At 39.0% G+C, this 13809-nt stretch overlaps 1 protein-coding gene across 1 annotated transcript in view; it reads left to right on the top strand.

The window, feature by feature from the left end:
- Positions 1–13298, top strand: part of LOC133553347 (kinesin-like protein KIF27) — a 31141-nt gene extending 17843 nt beyond the window's left edge. Inside the window, exons 9-13 of the mRNA XM_061901448.1 lie at positions 672–902; positions 977–1168; positions 2799–2987; positions 9216–9414; positions 11740–13298. Of these exons, the coding sequence (XP_061757432.1) occupies positions 672–902; positions 977–1168; positions 2799–2987; positions 9216–9414; positions 11740–12218 (1290 nt within the window). The 3' untranslated portion in view covers positions 12219–13298. The remainder of the gene's footprint in view (positions 1–671; positions 903–976; positions 1169–2798; positions 2988–9215; positions 9415–11739) is intronic.
- The last annotated feature ends 511 nt before the right edge of the window (positions 13299–13809 follow it).

The raw sequence follows: 13809 nt of genomic DNA, 5'->3' as shown, positions 1-13809 counted from the left end.
TGTTGTCAGGTTCAAACACTGATGACATCTATTAAACAAGACAAAAAGCAAAGAATTAAACAGAGACAGAATTCACTTTGGCTCAATTTGAGGAGAGACGCCTGGACCCTGTACCCTTCTACAGTGTCTCATAACGCTCTGGCGAAAGATTGTACGCCACCTCTTGTTATTTGGACTTTCCCTGTTTACATAACAACAGCTGTTACTAAAGGAATGGGGTGTATGTAAACAGCCATTATTTTCGGTCACATTAACACAAAAGAAAAAGATACCTCGGGCTTGGACTGGTCCTGGATCAAGCTTGAGCAGGTCTTTTTAAATCAAAATAGATAACCCCTCCCGTCTCCTCCCATCGTACACAATGGAATTTTACAAGCCTTTGGCTTGAAGCAACAAAGACAGCCTCTTGTCTGTTCACTGGGAACTCGGAGAACAGAAAGTTTTTTGATAATTTACATACAATTTTTCTGACATATATAATATGCACTTTATGGTTTATCTGATAGTATGACACTGTGATGTGATGCCGCCTGCAGCACAAGTTAGTGAGCTTTATTTAAATAGGAAGTAGACCCATTTAGATTCAAAGTCTATTTTGCAAGGATCGTCCTGGTCCTACAAAAAAGGACACTGCTACCCGAGTTGACAAGAAGTATGTTTTTGCTCTTCAGGTGGACAGTGTTGCATATTTAAACGTGTGCAGAAACCAACAACAGCCGGGGTCAAAGGAGCCACGTGAGCTCTGTTGGCTGGAGGAGGCCGAGGAGTTGGAGCTGCAGAGGAGAGCCAAGCAGCAGGAGCTGGAGGAGGAGCTCAGGAGGAACCAGGAGGTGCTTCAACGCAGGGACGCCTGCCAGCAGCAGAAGAACAAACTGGATATGGAGAAGCTCCGCTCCAGTCAGGTCAGTCCCACACCATTGAGTTAACATCATCATACAGTATCTTGTATACAAACATGACCTTGGTGGCCCTGCAGGCTTTGAGTCAGAGCTTTCTCCGAGTGTCGGTGCAATTGGAAACACTGGACGTGAAGATGGCGAACAATGGCGGTGCGAATCACGCGACACAGACGTCAAGGAAGGAGCTAGAGAATAAACGAGAGATGCTTAAAAAACAGAGAGACAGCCTGGATGCACAACTTAAGGCCAACACAGTGCTCACTGTAGAGGTCAGTAAGAAAAGTTGAACTCAACCTCATTGTTATGAATTATACAAACAAAAACATCCATCCATCCATCCATTTTCTACCCTACCGCTTGTCCCTTTTGGGGTCGCTCGAACCTATTTCAGCTGCATTTGGGCGTAAGGCGGGCTACACCCTGGACAAGTCGCTAACTCATCGAAACCTTTCAGAAACATTTTGTGGGCCAGAATTGAATGCATCAAAAGCTATCAAAACAAATAATTCAATTATTAAATAGTCAGTTCAAATGTAGATTAATTTATCATATACTTTATAGTTGTATTGTCAACATTAAATGCATATAAATAGATTGTTAAAAAACTTAAATAAAATGTGAACTAATGTATCAAATAATTTTTTAAATTAATGCAATAGTTTTCATGGAATAATTAAATAGACATACAAAGCCAATTCAAATATGTAATTAAAGTTTTAAAGAATTATATCAAATGTAGAGTGATTTAACAAAAGGGTTCATTCGTTAATTGAATAGTTTTTTAATGGAAATTAATGTACATATAGTAAAGCCATTTAGATTGTCATTGTATAATTAAATCAAAAGTAGAGTAATGTAAAAAATATATACATATGAAACCAGTTCAATAGATGACTAAAGTGTTGACTAATAAACTCTAATTTGTCCAATTGTCCATTGTTTTGATATTTTTTTTAAGGCAAAATTAGGTTGACTAATTTAACTATTTAATTAATTCAAACAGAGAAAAAAAGATATATAATACAAAATATAGATTATTATTAGGTATTACCAAATACAATGTTATTCACTTCATTGACTTTTGCATTTAATGTCATTTTTATTTATTTATAATTGTTGTTTGTTTTTATTTCTTCAATCGTATTTAAAAACATTTTTGAAACATGCATTACTAGAAGTTGTCATGGCGGCTACTATGGTGTGGTTTGTTTTCCCGTGGTGCAAAGCGATTGGAACGGACATGGCGTGAAGATGAGGACATCTTTTAATTAATAACTCAAAAAGGTACAAACGAAAAGCGCTCACAGAAGAGGTACAAAAACTTGCACTAAGGCAAAACTATGGTCTTAAACCAAAACTTGTAAACTATGGCGTAAATTAAGAAAACTTACTTGGACCGAGAAAAGAGAATGAAAAAGGCAGCATGGTTCATCAGCATGGATTGCGAGGGTGGTAGAGGGTGAGTAGAAGGTGATGTCGCCAGGCTGATTGCCTGGCAACTACAGGCTTAAATGGCTGCAGTGATGACAGGTGCGTGAGTCCAGACAAATCAGGTGCGTGAGTCGTGAACACATAACAGGTGAATTGATTGGTAGGCATGGAAACAAAAAAACGAACCAGGGTGCGCAAAAACAGGAACTAATGGAGTCAAAAACCAAACAGAACATAACTAAACAGCACATGATCACAAAAACTTGACAGAAGTCACCCATTAAAGAGGTTTCATCATTGGATTGGATGATCAATGAATACTTAATCACTTTCCAGTGCTGATTGATTCTCTTTGCTTATTGGTTGACATCGTTAAACGTAGTCTCATAGCTGCTTCTTTATTATGACTTTTTTCTCAGCGTATTCCAAGAAATAACATAGTACATTGTATTTTAATGTGATGTCAAGGAAGAGCAGTTGGAGGAAACATTGCAAGTTCTGGACGCTGCTCTCGACTTCAAGGAGAAATCCATTAAGGACCAACAGGAGAAGATGCCGTCATCAAGTGAGGGAACATTTCTCTGTGACGTCACCAGGAAACTGTGGACACTCTCGCAAACAGAAGCATCCGAATTGCTTGTGAAATACTTCAACAAAGTAAGTCACTTTGTTTTAGGGCCCTAAAGGCCTACTGAAATGAGATTTTCTTATTTAAACGGGGATAGCAAGTCCATTCTATGTGTTATACTTGATAATTTCGCGATACTGACATATTTTTGCTGAAAGGATTTAGTAGAGAACATTGACGATAAAGTTCGCAACTTTTGGTCGCTAATAAAAAAGCCTTGCCTGTATCGGAAGTAGAAGCCGATGTGCGCGTGACGTCACCGGTGTGAGGGCTCCTCACATCCGCACATTGATTACAATCATGGACACCAGCAGCGCGAGCGATTCTGACCGAGAAAGCGACAATTTCCCCATTAATTGGAGCGAGGATGAAAGATTTGTGGATGAGGATAGTGAGAGTGAAAGACTAGAAGGAAAAAAAATGAGGGCAGTGGAAGCGATTCAGATGTTATTAGACACATTTACTAGGATAATTCTGGAAAATCCCTCATCTGCTTATTGTGTTACTAGTGTTTTAGTGAGATTATAAAGTCATACCTGAAAGTCGGAGGGGTGTGGTGACCGTCAAGGTCTCTGAGTGAAGCCATGGAGGAGACAAGAAAGTCGCAACTGCCTCTTTGACAGCTGCAGGAAAAACAACACAAGCTCCGCTCATGTTTTACGGTAAGAGCTGACTTATTACCACAATTTTCTCATCGAAACCTGCCGGTTGACATGTGGTAGAGAAACATGTTCGCTTGACTGCTCTGTTCCATATTAAAGCTTCACAACAAACAAAGAAACACCGCTGTGTTTGTGTTGCTACAGCCGGCCGAAATACACCGCTTTCCACCAAATGCATTCTTCTTTGTAGTATTGATTATTAATTGAGCAAATTGCAAAAGATTCAGCAACACAGATGTCCAGAATACTGTGTAATTATGCGATTAAATCAGACGACTTTTAGCCGTGAGTGGTGCCGGGATAAAATGTCCGCTACAACCAATAACGTCACAAGCACGCGTCAATATAAGCGTCATCATTCCGCGACGTTTTCAACAGGACACTTTGCGGGAAATTTAAAATTGCAATTTAGTAAACTAAACCGGCCGTATTGGCATGTGTTGCAATGTTAAAATTTCATCATTGATATATAAACTATCAGACTGCGTGGTCGGTAGTAGTAGGTTTCAGTAGGCTTTTAATTATTGCATTTACCAGAGATGCCAACATATGCTGTCTGCAATTATTACAATATATAAATAAATACAATAAATGGAATTAATGCAACGCTTTTAAAAGTTTTTCGGTGATGCAAATATAAAGAGATTATTATAAACCTAATATCTATGTTGTATCAAGTACCGAAATCCCACCAATATGAGCTAAAAATGTACTGGGGTTTTTACAAAAGCCAAGTTTCAGTCAGTCAGACAGTCAATCAATCAATGTTTATTTATATAGTCCTAAATCACAAGTGTCTCAAAGGGCTGCACAAGCCACAACGGCATCCTCAGTTCAGATCCCGCATCAGGGCAAGGAAAAACTCAACCCATTGGAATGACATTGAGAAACCTTGGAGAGGACCGCAGAATCCCCCCTCCCAGGGCGACCGGGGCAATGGACGTCGAGTGGGTCTAGCATAATATTGTGAAAATCCAGTCCATAGTGGATCTAACATAATAGTGAGAGTCTAGTCCATAGTGGAGCCAGTAGGAGACCATCCCGAGTGGAGACAGGTCAGCAGCGCAGAGATATCCTCAACCGATGCACAGACGAGCGGTCCACCCCAACTCCCGACTCTAGACAGCTAGCACTTCATCCGTTGCATCCGGACCTGTGCCCCTGACCTGTGCAGAGCAGAAAAGAAAAGAAACGGCAGATCAACTGGTCTGAAAAGGGGTTCTATTTAAAAGCTAGAGTATACAAATGAGTTTTAAGATTTGACTTAAATGCTTCTCCTGAGGTAGCATCTCCAACATTCTAGAGTACTGGAGCACGAATAGAAAACGCTCTACCGCCTGCAGACTTTTTTTGGGCTCTGGGAGACACTAATAAGCCGGAGTTCTTTGAATGCAGATTTCTTGCCGGGACATATTTTACGATAGAATCGGCAAGATAGGATGGAACTACTCCGTGTAGTATTTTATACGTAAGTAGTAAAACCTTAAAGTCACATCTTAAGTGCACAGGAAGCCAGTGCAGGTGAGCCAGTATAGGCGTAATATGATCAAACTTTCTTGTTCTTGTCAAAAGTCTAGCAGCCGCATTTTGTACCAACTGTAATCTTTTAACGCTAGACATAGGGAGACCCGAAAATAATACGTTACAGTAGTCGAGACGAGACGTAACGAACGCATGAATAATGATCTCAGCATTGCTAGTGGACAAAATGGAACACATTTTAGCGATATTACTGAGATGAAAGAAGACCGTTTTAGTAACACTCTTGATGTGTGACTCAAACGAGAGAGTTGGGTCAAAGATAATACCCAGATTCTTTACTGAGTCGCTTTGTTTAATTGTTTGGTTGTCAAATGTTAAGGTGGTATTAATGAATAGGTGTCGGTGTCTAGCAGGACCGGTAATCAGCATTTCCGTTTTCTTGGCGTTGAGTTGCAAAAAGTTAGCAGACATCCATTGTTTAATTTTTATTTTTATCAGCTCTAAAAGAAACATCTATATCAAACAAAGTCAGTCTGAGGAAAAGTCTTGATTTTAAAATTAAAACTTCTAAGTCCACATTTTAAAAACAAAAAAAAAACAAAAAGGTTAAGACTTAGACTTAGACTGCCTTCTAATTGTCATTCAAATTTGAACTTTACAGTACAGATAATAACGAAATTTCGTTGCATTAGCCCATGGCAGTGCAAGATAAAAATTATTTAGTTAAATTATCAATGTTACAAAAATATGTTACTGCTGTTGTAGGTCATCTTTATTAATGTACAACAAATGAACTGGAACTGTAAGTGACTTTGTGTTGAAAAGGGGCATCCATCCATCCATCCATCCATTTCTACCGCTTATAAGGGGCAGATATAAAATGTACTTCTTTCTGCTGCTTTTTGTTCATGCTAAATGCTGTTATTGCATTTGTTTTCAAGTAAATGCAATACATAATTAAATTAAAATACAAGTACCTGTGCCTGTTCAGTCCACCACCTCATTTAATTTGATGGAATCTGATAACTGATTATAAACAAATAAATTATTAAAATATTCATTTTTAAATCAAAGAAAAAATGCAAACTATGTTGGTTGTGTTTCTGTATTTGTTATAATTTATTGTATCACATATAATAATGAAATACTTACACAAATGTCAATTATTTATTGACAACCAAATTAAAATAAGCTAGCAGCAGCAAAAAAAAAAAAAAAAAGAAAACATATATGAATGATAATAAACAAAATTAGACAATAGACACGATGGGACAGGGGTTCGATTCCCCCGGGCCTGGGGTCTTTCTGTGTGGGGGTTGCATGTTCTCTCTGTGACTGCGTGGGTCCCCCCCGGGTAGTCCCACCTCCCACATTCACAGACATGCACCTGGGAATAGGTTGATTGGCAACACTAAATTTGTGTGTGAACATACATATATATATACATATATATATATATATTATATATATATATATATATATATATATATATATATCTTAATTGGATTATCCAGAGAATAGTGCTCGATACCGTGGTAGAGCGCAATATGTATGTGTGGGAAAAATCACAAGACTACTTCATCTCTACAGAACTGTTTCATGAGGGGTTCCTTCAATCGTCAGGAGATTTTAATGGGAGCATTCACATGCAATGGTTTGTATAGGGCACAGAGTGGGTAGGTACAGGCAGGCGTAGGGGCGTGGTGATTTGCTCATGTGTTACCTAGGAGGTGTTTCCGTCTGTGACGGCATGCTGATATGATTTCACTGCGCTTGTTGAGTGATGACAGGTCTGGGTGGTATATAATAAACAGATTGTCTTTTAAGCATAGGTTGCATCTTTTATTACCACTGTTGTAAGGTGTGCTGGATGCAAGAATTTGCCATGTTATTGAATATTCAACATTGTCTTTGAGGTTCCAAATGTGCTTGCTGAGTTATGTAGAATTCCGCAACGTCTGGTTTCTAAAGGAGGCCTTGTGATTATTCCATCTGGCTTTAAACTCTCCTTCGGTTAATCTTACGTACGTGTCGAATGTGTTAATGTCCTTGCGTGTTACCTTTGCTTGGTAAACGACTGATGTTTGTAAACACCCCCCGTTGAGAGGGCAATCAGGTTTCCTGCGGCAGTTACATTCCTTATTGGTTTTGGAGTCGTTCAGTCTGGGGTAAGGCAGTCCTTTTGCAATTGCTTTGTTGTGATTTGAAATTACTTGTTGTATGTTATTCATACATCCATCCATCCATTTTCTACCGCTTATTCCCTTTTGGGGTCGCGGGGGGCGCTGGCGCCTATCTTATTCATACAGCTGTAGCTCAATTTAATGTTGTTCTTGTTGAATACTTTTCTTAGGGTGTTGCCTTTGGGGAAATGTTTGTCGATCAGAGTGAGGAACTTGTGGCCGATATTAGTTAAGACGTTTTTGCTGAATGGGGGGATGATGATGTTTCGTTTTCTGCTCTTTTTTGGTTGGTTTCCTGGCGTGGGTTCGTAGGTGAGGGTGAAGTTGTATCCGCTTTCATCAAGTGCTTTCTGGTACGGAGGGTTGTTTGGTCGAATTCAGCTTTGCTAGATGACAGCATCGATAGCCTTTTATTAATTCCGGTAGGTATTATTTTCGTGGTGGTGGGTGGGTGGTTGCTGTCAGGGTGCCCAACACAACACTCCTATACGTGCAAAATAAATAAAAAAAATAAGGTTAAATTATCAATGCTACGAAAATATGACACTGCAATTGTAGATCATCTTTATTAATGTACAGCAAATGAACTGGAACTGTAAGTGACTTTGTGTTGAAAAGGGGCAGCCATCCATCCAACCATTTCCTACCGCTTGTAAGGGGCAGATATAAATATTCAAATCATCCGTCAAGTAAACATCAATTTGAAAAAGCCAGTTAACAGGAATACAAAATATATATAGTAGTTAAGTTGTTGAAAAAATAAAATAAACTACTGGTAATTAATACAAAAAAAAGATTGATTGTAAAATCGAAACTTTTAAGTCCACATTTAAAAAAAAAAAAAAAGGTTAAATTATCAATGTTTCAAAAATATCAATTAAATGGCAGAAGGGTTAGTGCGTCTGCCTCACAATATGAAGGTCCTGAGTAGTCAGGGTTCAATCCCGGACTCGGGATCTTTCTGTGTGGAGTTTGCATGTTCTCCCCGTGACTGCGTGGGTTCCCTCCGGGTACTCCGGCTTCCTCCCACTTCCAAGGACATGCACCTGGGGATTGGTTGATTGGCAACACTAAATCGGTCCTAGTGTGTGAATGTGAGTGTGAATGTTGTCTGTCTATCTGTGTTGGCCCTGCGATGAGGTGGCGACTTGTCCAGGATGTACTTCGCCTTCTGCCCGATTGTAGCTGAGATAGGCACCAGCGCCCCCCGCGACCCAAAAGGGAATAAGTGGTAGAAATGGATGGATGGATACTATAAATGGAATGCACCCCACCTTCTGCCCGAATGCAGCTGAGAAAGGCTCCAGTGACCCCGAAACTGACAAACAAGCATTAGAATACGGATGGATGGATGGAATGTAATATAAAAAATATTCAAATCATTTGTCAAGTAAACATCAATTTAAAAAAGCCAGTTAACAGGAATACAAAAATATATATTGTAGTTAAGTTATTGGTAAAAAAAAAATAAAATAAAAAATTGTAAAATCAAAACTTCTAGGTGCACATAAAAAAAAGGTTAAATTATCAATGTTACAAAAACCTCAAAGTGCTACAGTGTAATAAAACAAAAAGAAAATGATAATAATAATAAAATAATAATAATAAAAAGATAATATGAAAAATATTCAAATCATCTGTCAGGTAAACATCAATTTAAAAAAAGGCATTTAACAGGAATACAAAATATATATTGTAGTTAAGTTATTGGTAAAAAAATAGAACAAAATAAACTACAGGTAATTAATATAAAAAAAACAAAATTTTTGTGTCTATCGCAAGTTAGTATAAATACAATTATCTCAGTAAGATGCAGTACTCCGCTTAAAAGTACTGCATGAGGTAAGATTGTATTTTACCTCATACCTTTTCAAATGGAGCTTGCATTGTTTGATACAGCAATTAGTTCCTAAGTTATTTTTATTACCAGGTGATCGGCCTCCGCCAGACGGAACGCAGCCTGCGTTTGTACTGCGAGGAGCTGGAGATCTGTTATAGCGAGCAGAAGGCGGCGTGCGTGCAGCTGGAGGCCTTCATGCAACACTTGGCCTTAGATGCCGACTGCAGACTCACTCTGCAACAACAGGAGCATCAGAAGAACATCCAGTTCTTGCTGCACAAATGTAAAGGTGAAGATACACAATCTATGTAGTAATGCAACACTATTTCCTGTTTTGTACTTTTTCCTTGCACATGTGGGCTTTTCTTTGATGCGTGAGGAACCATGGATTTGAAAATACTAGGCCGAGGGTCAGCAACCCGCGACTCTAGAGCCGCATGTGGCTCTTTAGCGCCGCCCTAGTGGCTCCCTGGAGTTTGTTCAAAAATGAGTGAAAATGGAAAAAGATTCCACTGTTTAAATTAAACATACTTCACTGCTGAGAGTATTTGGCAAGCACTGTTTGGTCCTACTAATTCCCTTCTGCCTTATTTTGTCCACCAAATGTTTTATGCTGTGCACAAATGCAGAAAAGGTGCGCTTTGCTGATTTTATTGATTCGACCGAGTGCTTATCAGGCATATTTGGCCAATCCATGACTGCAAGCTAATCGATGCTAACATGCTATGTAGGCTAGCTGTATTGCATCATGATGCCTCGTTTGTAGGTATATTTGAGCTCATTTAATTTCCTTTACGTATGTCCTCAGTGTATTTTATTTACAAACCCCATTTCCATATAATTTAGGAAATTGTGTTGGATGTAAATATAAACGGAATACAATGATTTGCAAATCATTTTCAACCCATATTCAGTTATATGCACTAGAAAGACAAGATATTTGATGTTCAAACTCAAATTTTTATTTTTTTATTTTTTTTGCAAATATTAATTACCGGTAACTTAGAATTTCATGGCTGCAACACGTGCCAAAGTAGTTGGGAAAGGGCATGTTCACCACTGTGTTACATCACCTTTTCTTTTAACAACACTCAATAAACGTTTGGGAACTGAGGAAACTAATTATTGAAGCTTTGAAAGTGGAATTCTTTCCCATTCTTGTTTTATGTAGAGCTTTGTATTTTACGCTTCATAATGCGCCATACATTTTCAATGGGAGACAGGTCTGAACTGCAGGCGGGCCAGGACAGTACCCGCACTCTTTTTTTACGAAGCCACGCTGTTGTAACACGTGCTGAATGTGGCTTGGCATTGTCATGATGAAATAAGCAGGGGCGTCCATGAAAAATACGGCGCTTAGATGGCAGCATATGTTGTTCCAAAACCTGTATGTACCTTTCAGCATTAATAGTGCCTTCACAGATGTGTAAATTACCCATGCCTTGGGCACTAATGCACCCTCATACCATCACAGATGCTGGCTTTTGAACTTTGCGTCGATAACAGTCTGGATGGTACGCTTCCTCTTTGGTCCGGATGACACGATGTCGAATATTTCCCCCAAAAAATTTAAATGTGGACTCGTCAGGCCACAGAACCCTTTTCCACTTTGCATCGGTCCATCTTAGATGATCTCGGGCCCAGAGAAGCCGGCGGCGTTTCTGGATGTTGTTGATAAATGGCTTTCGCTTTGCATTGTAGAGCTTTAACTTGCACTTACAGATGTAGCGACAAACTGTTTAGTGAAAGTGGTTTTCTGAAGTGTTCCTGAGCCCGTGTGGTGATATCCTTAAGAGATTGATGTCAGTTTTTGATACCGTGCTGTCTGAGGGATCGAAGGTCACGGTCATTCAATGTTGGTTTCTGGCAATGCCGCTTACGAGGAGTGATTTTTCCAGATTCTCTGAACCTTTTGATGATATTAAGGACCGTAGATGTTGAAATCCCTAAATTTCTTGCAATTGCACTTTGAGAAATGTTGTTCTTAAACTGTTATGACTATTTGTTCACGCAGTTGTGGACAAGGGGTACCTCGCCCCATCCTTATTTGTGAAAGACTGAGCATTTTTTTGGGAAGCTGTTTTAATACCCAATCATGGCACCCACCTTTTCCCAATTAGCCTGCACACCTGTGGGATGTTCCAAATAAGTGTTTAATGAGCATTCCCCAACTTTATCAGTATTTATTGCCACCTTTCCCAACTTTTTTGTCACGTGTTGCTGGCATCAAATTCTAAAGTTTATGATTATTTGCAAAAAAAAAAAAGTTTATCAGTTTGAACATCATATATGTTGTCTTTGTAGCATATTCAACTGAATATGGGTTGGAAATGATTAGTAAATCATTGTATTCCATTTATATTTACATCTAACACAATTTCCAAACTGATATGGAAACGGGGTTTGTTCAATGATTTAGATTTTTAGATGTATTTTTGGTCCAATATGGCTCTTTCCTCATTTTGGGTTGCAGACCCCTGTACTAGACTTTTTTGGGCAGCAAAAAGATTGCTATACAGCTCAATACAGCTCATAGCCACCAGAGATCACTGTTTTCCACTTTTAGGGATTGGTCCTTTATCTTTTATAAATTTGTGAGTTTGACCACTTGCAGAGAGCATCCCGGGAGAAACCCATCAGGTAATCCAAGACCGTCTCCAGAACCTGGAGAAAGAACTCTTCTTCTACAAGCACTGCAGCCGCAAGCTGAGGAAGCAGCTGAAAGAGTCGCAGCAGGACGCCCATCCCGCCGACCCCGACGACCCGGCCCACGTGCACGCCGAGTCCAAAGAACCGAAGACGCACCCCGATCGACAACAGAGCCCCTCCTCGTCGTTTTCGTCCCCCGAGCTGCACGGCGGCGCCAAGGTACCCGCCGAGTACAACCAGATCGGCGCCCTGGCACGCTTCCATGGTTACAGCGAGAAATGGCCGACCCACCAGCACGGGCCGCGTTCCACAGTCGGCATCCATCGCAGGAAGCTGAGGGAGCTCTCCCCCGCCAACGTCCAAACTCGGGATTCCGTCGTGGACACCGGCATCGAGATGCTGTCAGACGACTCGCTGGACGCGTCCACCAGCAGCCACGGTTAGGATGGCGCACGCCTGCCTAATGTTGTGGCCGGTGAGTGGACGTTCCTACTATTTTCACACAACACGGTCTTAGCGGAGCACTTTTTTTTGTTTCTGGTATTTTGTCATCACCCGACCCGGGCAGGCACGAGACATTGACAAAACGTTGATTTTACGTACGTCCTTAAAAACTGGACTTTGAAACAACGTGGTAAAATAGTTGTACTTGTAAACTGAGACAATGTTGGTGTTCAACAATGGATCCACGTTGTTGGTTTCAACGGTCTAATCAACGTTACAACCCAACATTGATTAAAAGTCAAGAAAGCATGTTGTTTCAATGTTGTATTATTATTAGTGTATTAAAAAAAAAGAAAATAATAATAATAAAATATAATAAAGATAAAAACTAGAACAGCCTTTTTTTTGTTTTTTCTTTTAAAATAAGGGTTTTTAAGCCTTTTTAAAAAGCATCCACAGTCTGTGGTGCCCTCGGGTGGTTAGGGAGAGCGTTCCACAGACTGGGAGCAGCAGAGCAGAAAGCCAGTAGCTTTGACCTTGGAGGTTGGAGGAAGTTTGCCTGTTTGGAGCGGAGGTGTCGTGTGGAGGATTTGAGGGTGAGTAGTTGTATTTGTGTTGAAGGATATTGGTTGGGAAATGACCAAAATACAACGGTCTAATCAACATCACAACCCAACTTTGATTAAATCAGGGGTCACCAACGCGGTGCCCGTGGGCACCAGGTAACCCGTAAGGACCAGATGAGTCGCCCGCTGGCCTGTTCTAAAAATAGCTCAAATAGCAGCACTTACCAGTGAGCTGCCTCTATTTTTTTAAATTGTATTTATTTACTAGCAAGCTGGTCTCGCTTTGCTCGACATTTTTAATTCTCAGAGGGACAAAACTCAAATGAATTTGAAAATCCAAGAAAATATTTTAAAGACTTGGTCTTCACTTGTTTAAATAAATTTTTTTTTTTTTTTTACTTTGCTTCTTATAACTTTCAGAAAGACAATTTTAGAGAAAAAATACAACCTTAAAAATGATTTTAGGGTTTTTAAACACATATACCTTTTTACCTTTTAAATTCCTTCCTCTTCTTTCCTGACAATTTAAATCAATGTTCAAGTATTTTTTTTTTATACATTTTGATTTAATTCTTCATTTTAGCTTCTGCTTTTTCGCCGAAGAATATTTGTGAAATATTTCTTCAAACTTATTATGATTAAAATTCCAAAAAATTATTCTGGAAAATCTAAAAAATCTTTACAATCAAATCAGATTGATTGATTGATTTCAAAGTATTTAAAATGTATTTTAACATTTTTGTTCCGGAAAATCTAGAATAAACAATGATTTGTCTTTGTTATATATTCTAACAAAATGCAAGTTGGATTTTAACAAATTTAAAACATGTCATCAAAATTCTAAAATAAATTTTAATCAGGAAAAACTCTTTTTTTTAATTTTTTCAAAAAGATTCGAATTAGCTAGTTTTTCTCTCCTTTTTTTTGGTCGAATTTTGAATTTTAAAGAGTCGAAATTGAAGATAAACTATGTTTCAAAATTTAATTTTTTTTTTCCTCTTTTCTTCTTTTAAACCGTTCAATTA

The sequence above is a fragment of the Nerophis ophidion genome, linkage group LG01, assembly GCF_033978795.1.
Source record: "Nerophis ophidion isolate RoL-2023_Sa linkage group LG01, RoL_Noph_v1.0, whole genome shotgun sequence".
In the NCBI taxonomy this organism is placed as follows: domain Eukaryota; kingdom Metazoa; phylum Chordata; class Actinopteri; order Syngnathiformes; family Syngnathidae; genus Nerophis; species Nerophis ophidion.
The sequence above is the reverse complement of the archived record's forward strand: the minus strand, read 5'-3'. Positions and strand labels throughout refer to the sequence as shown.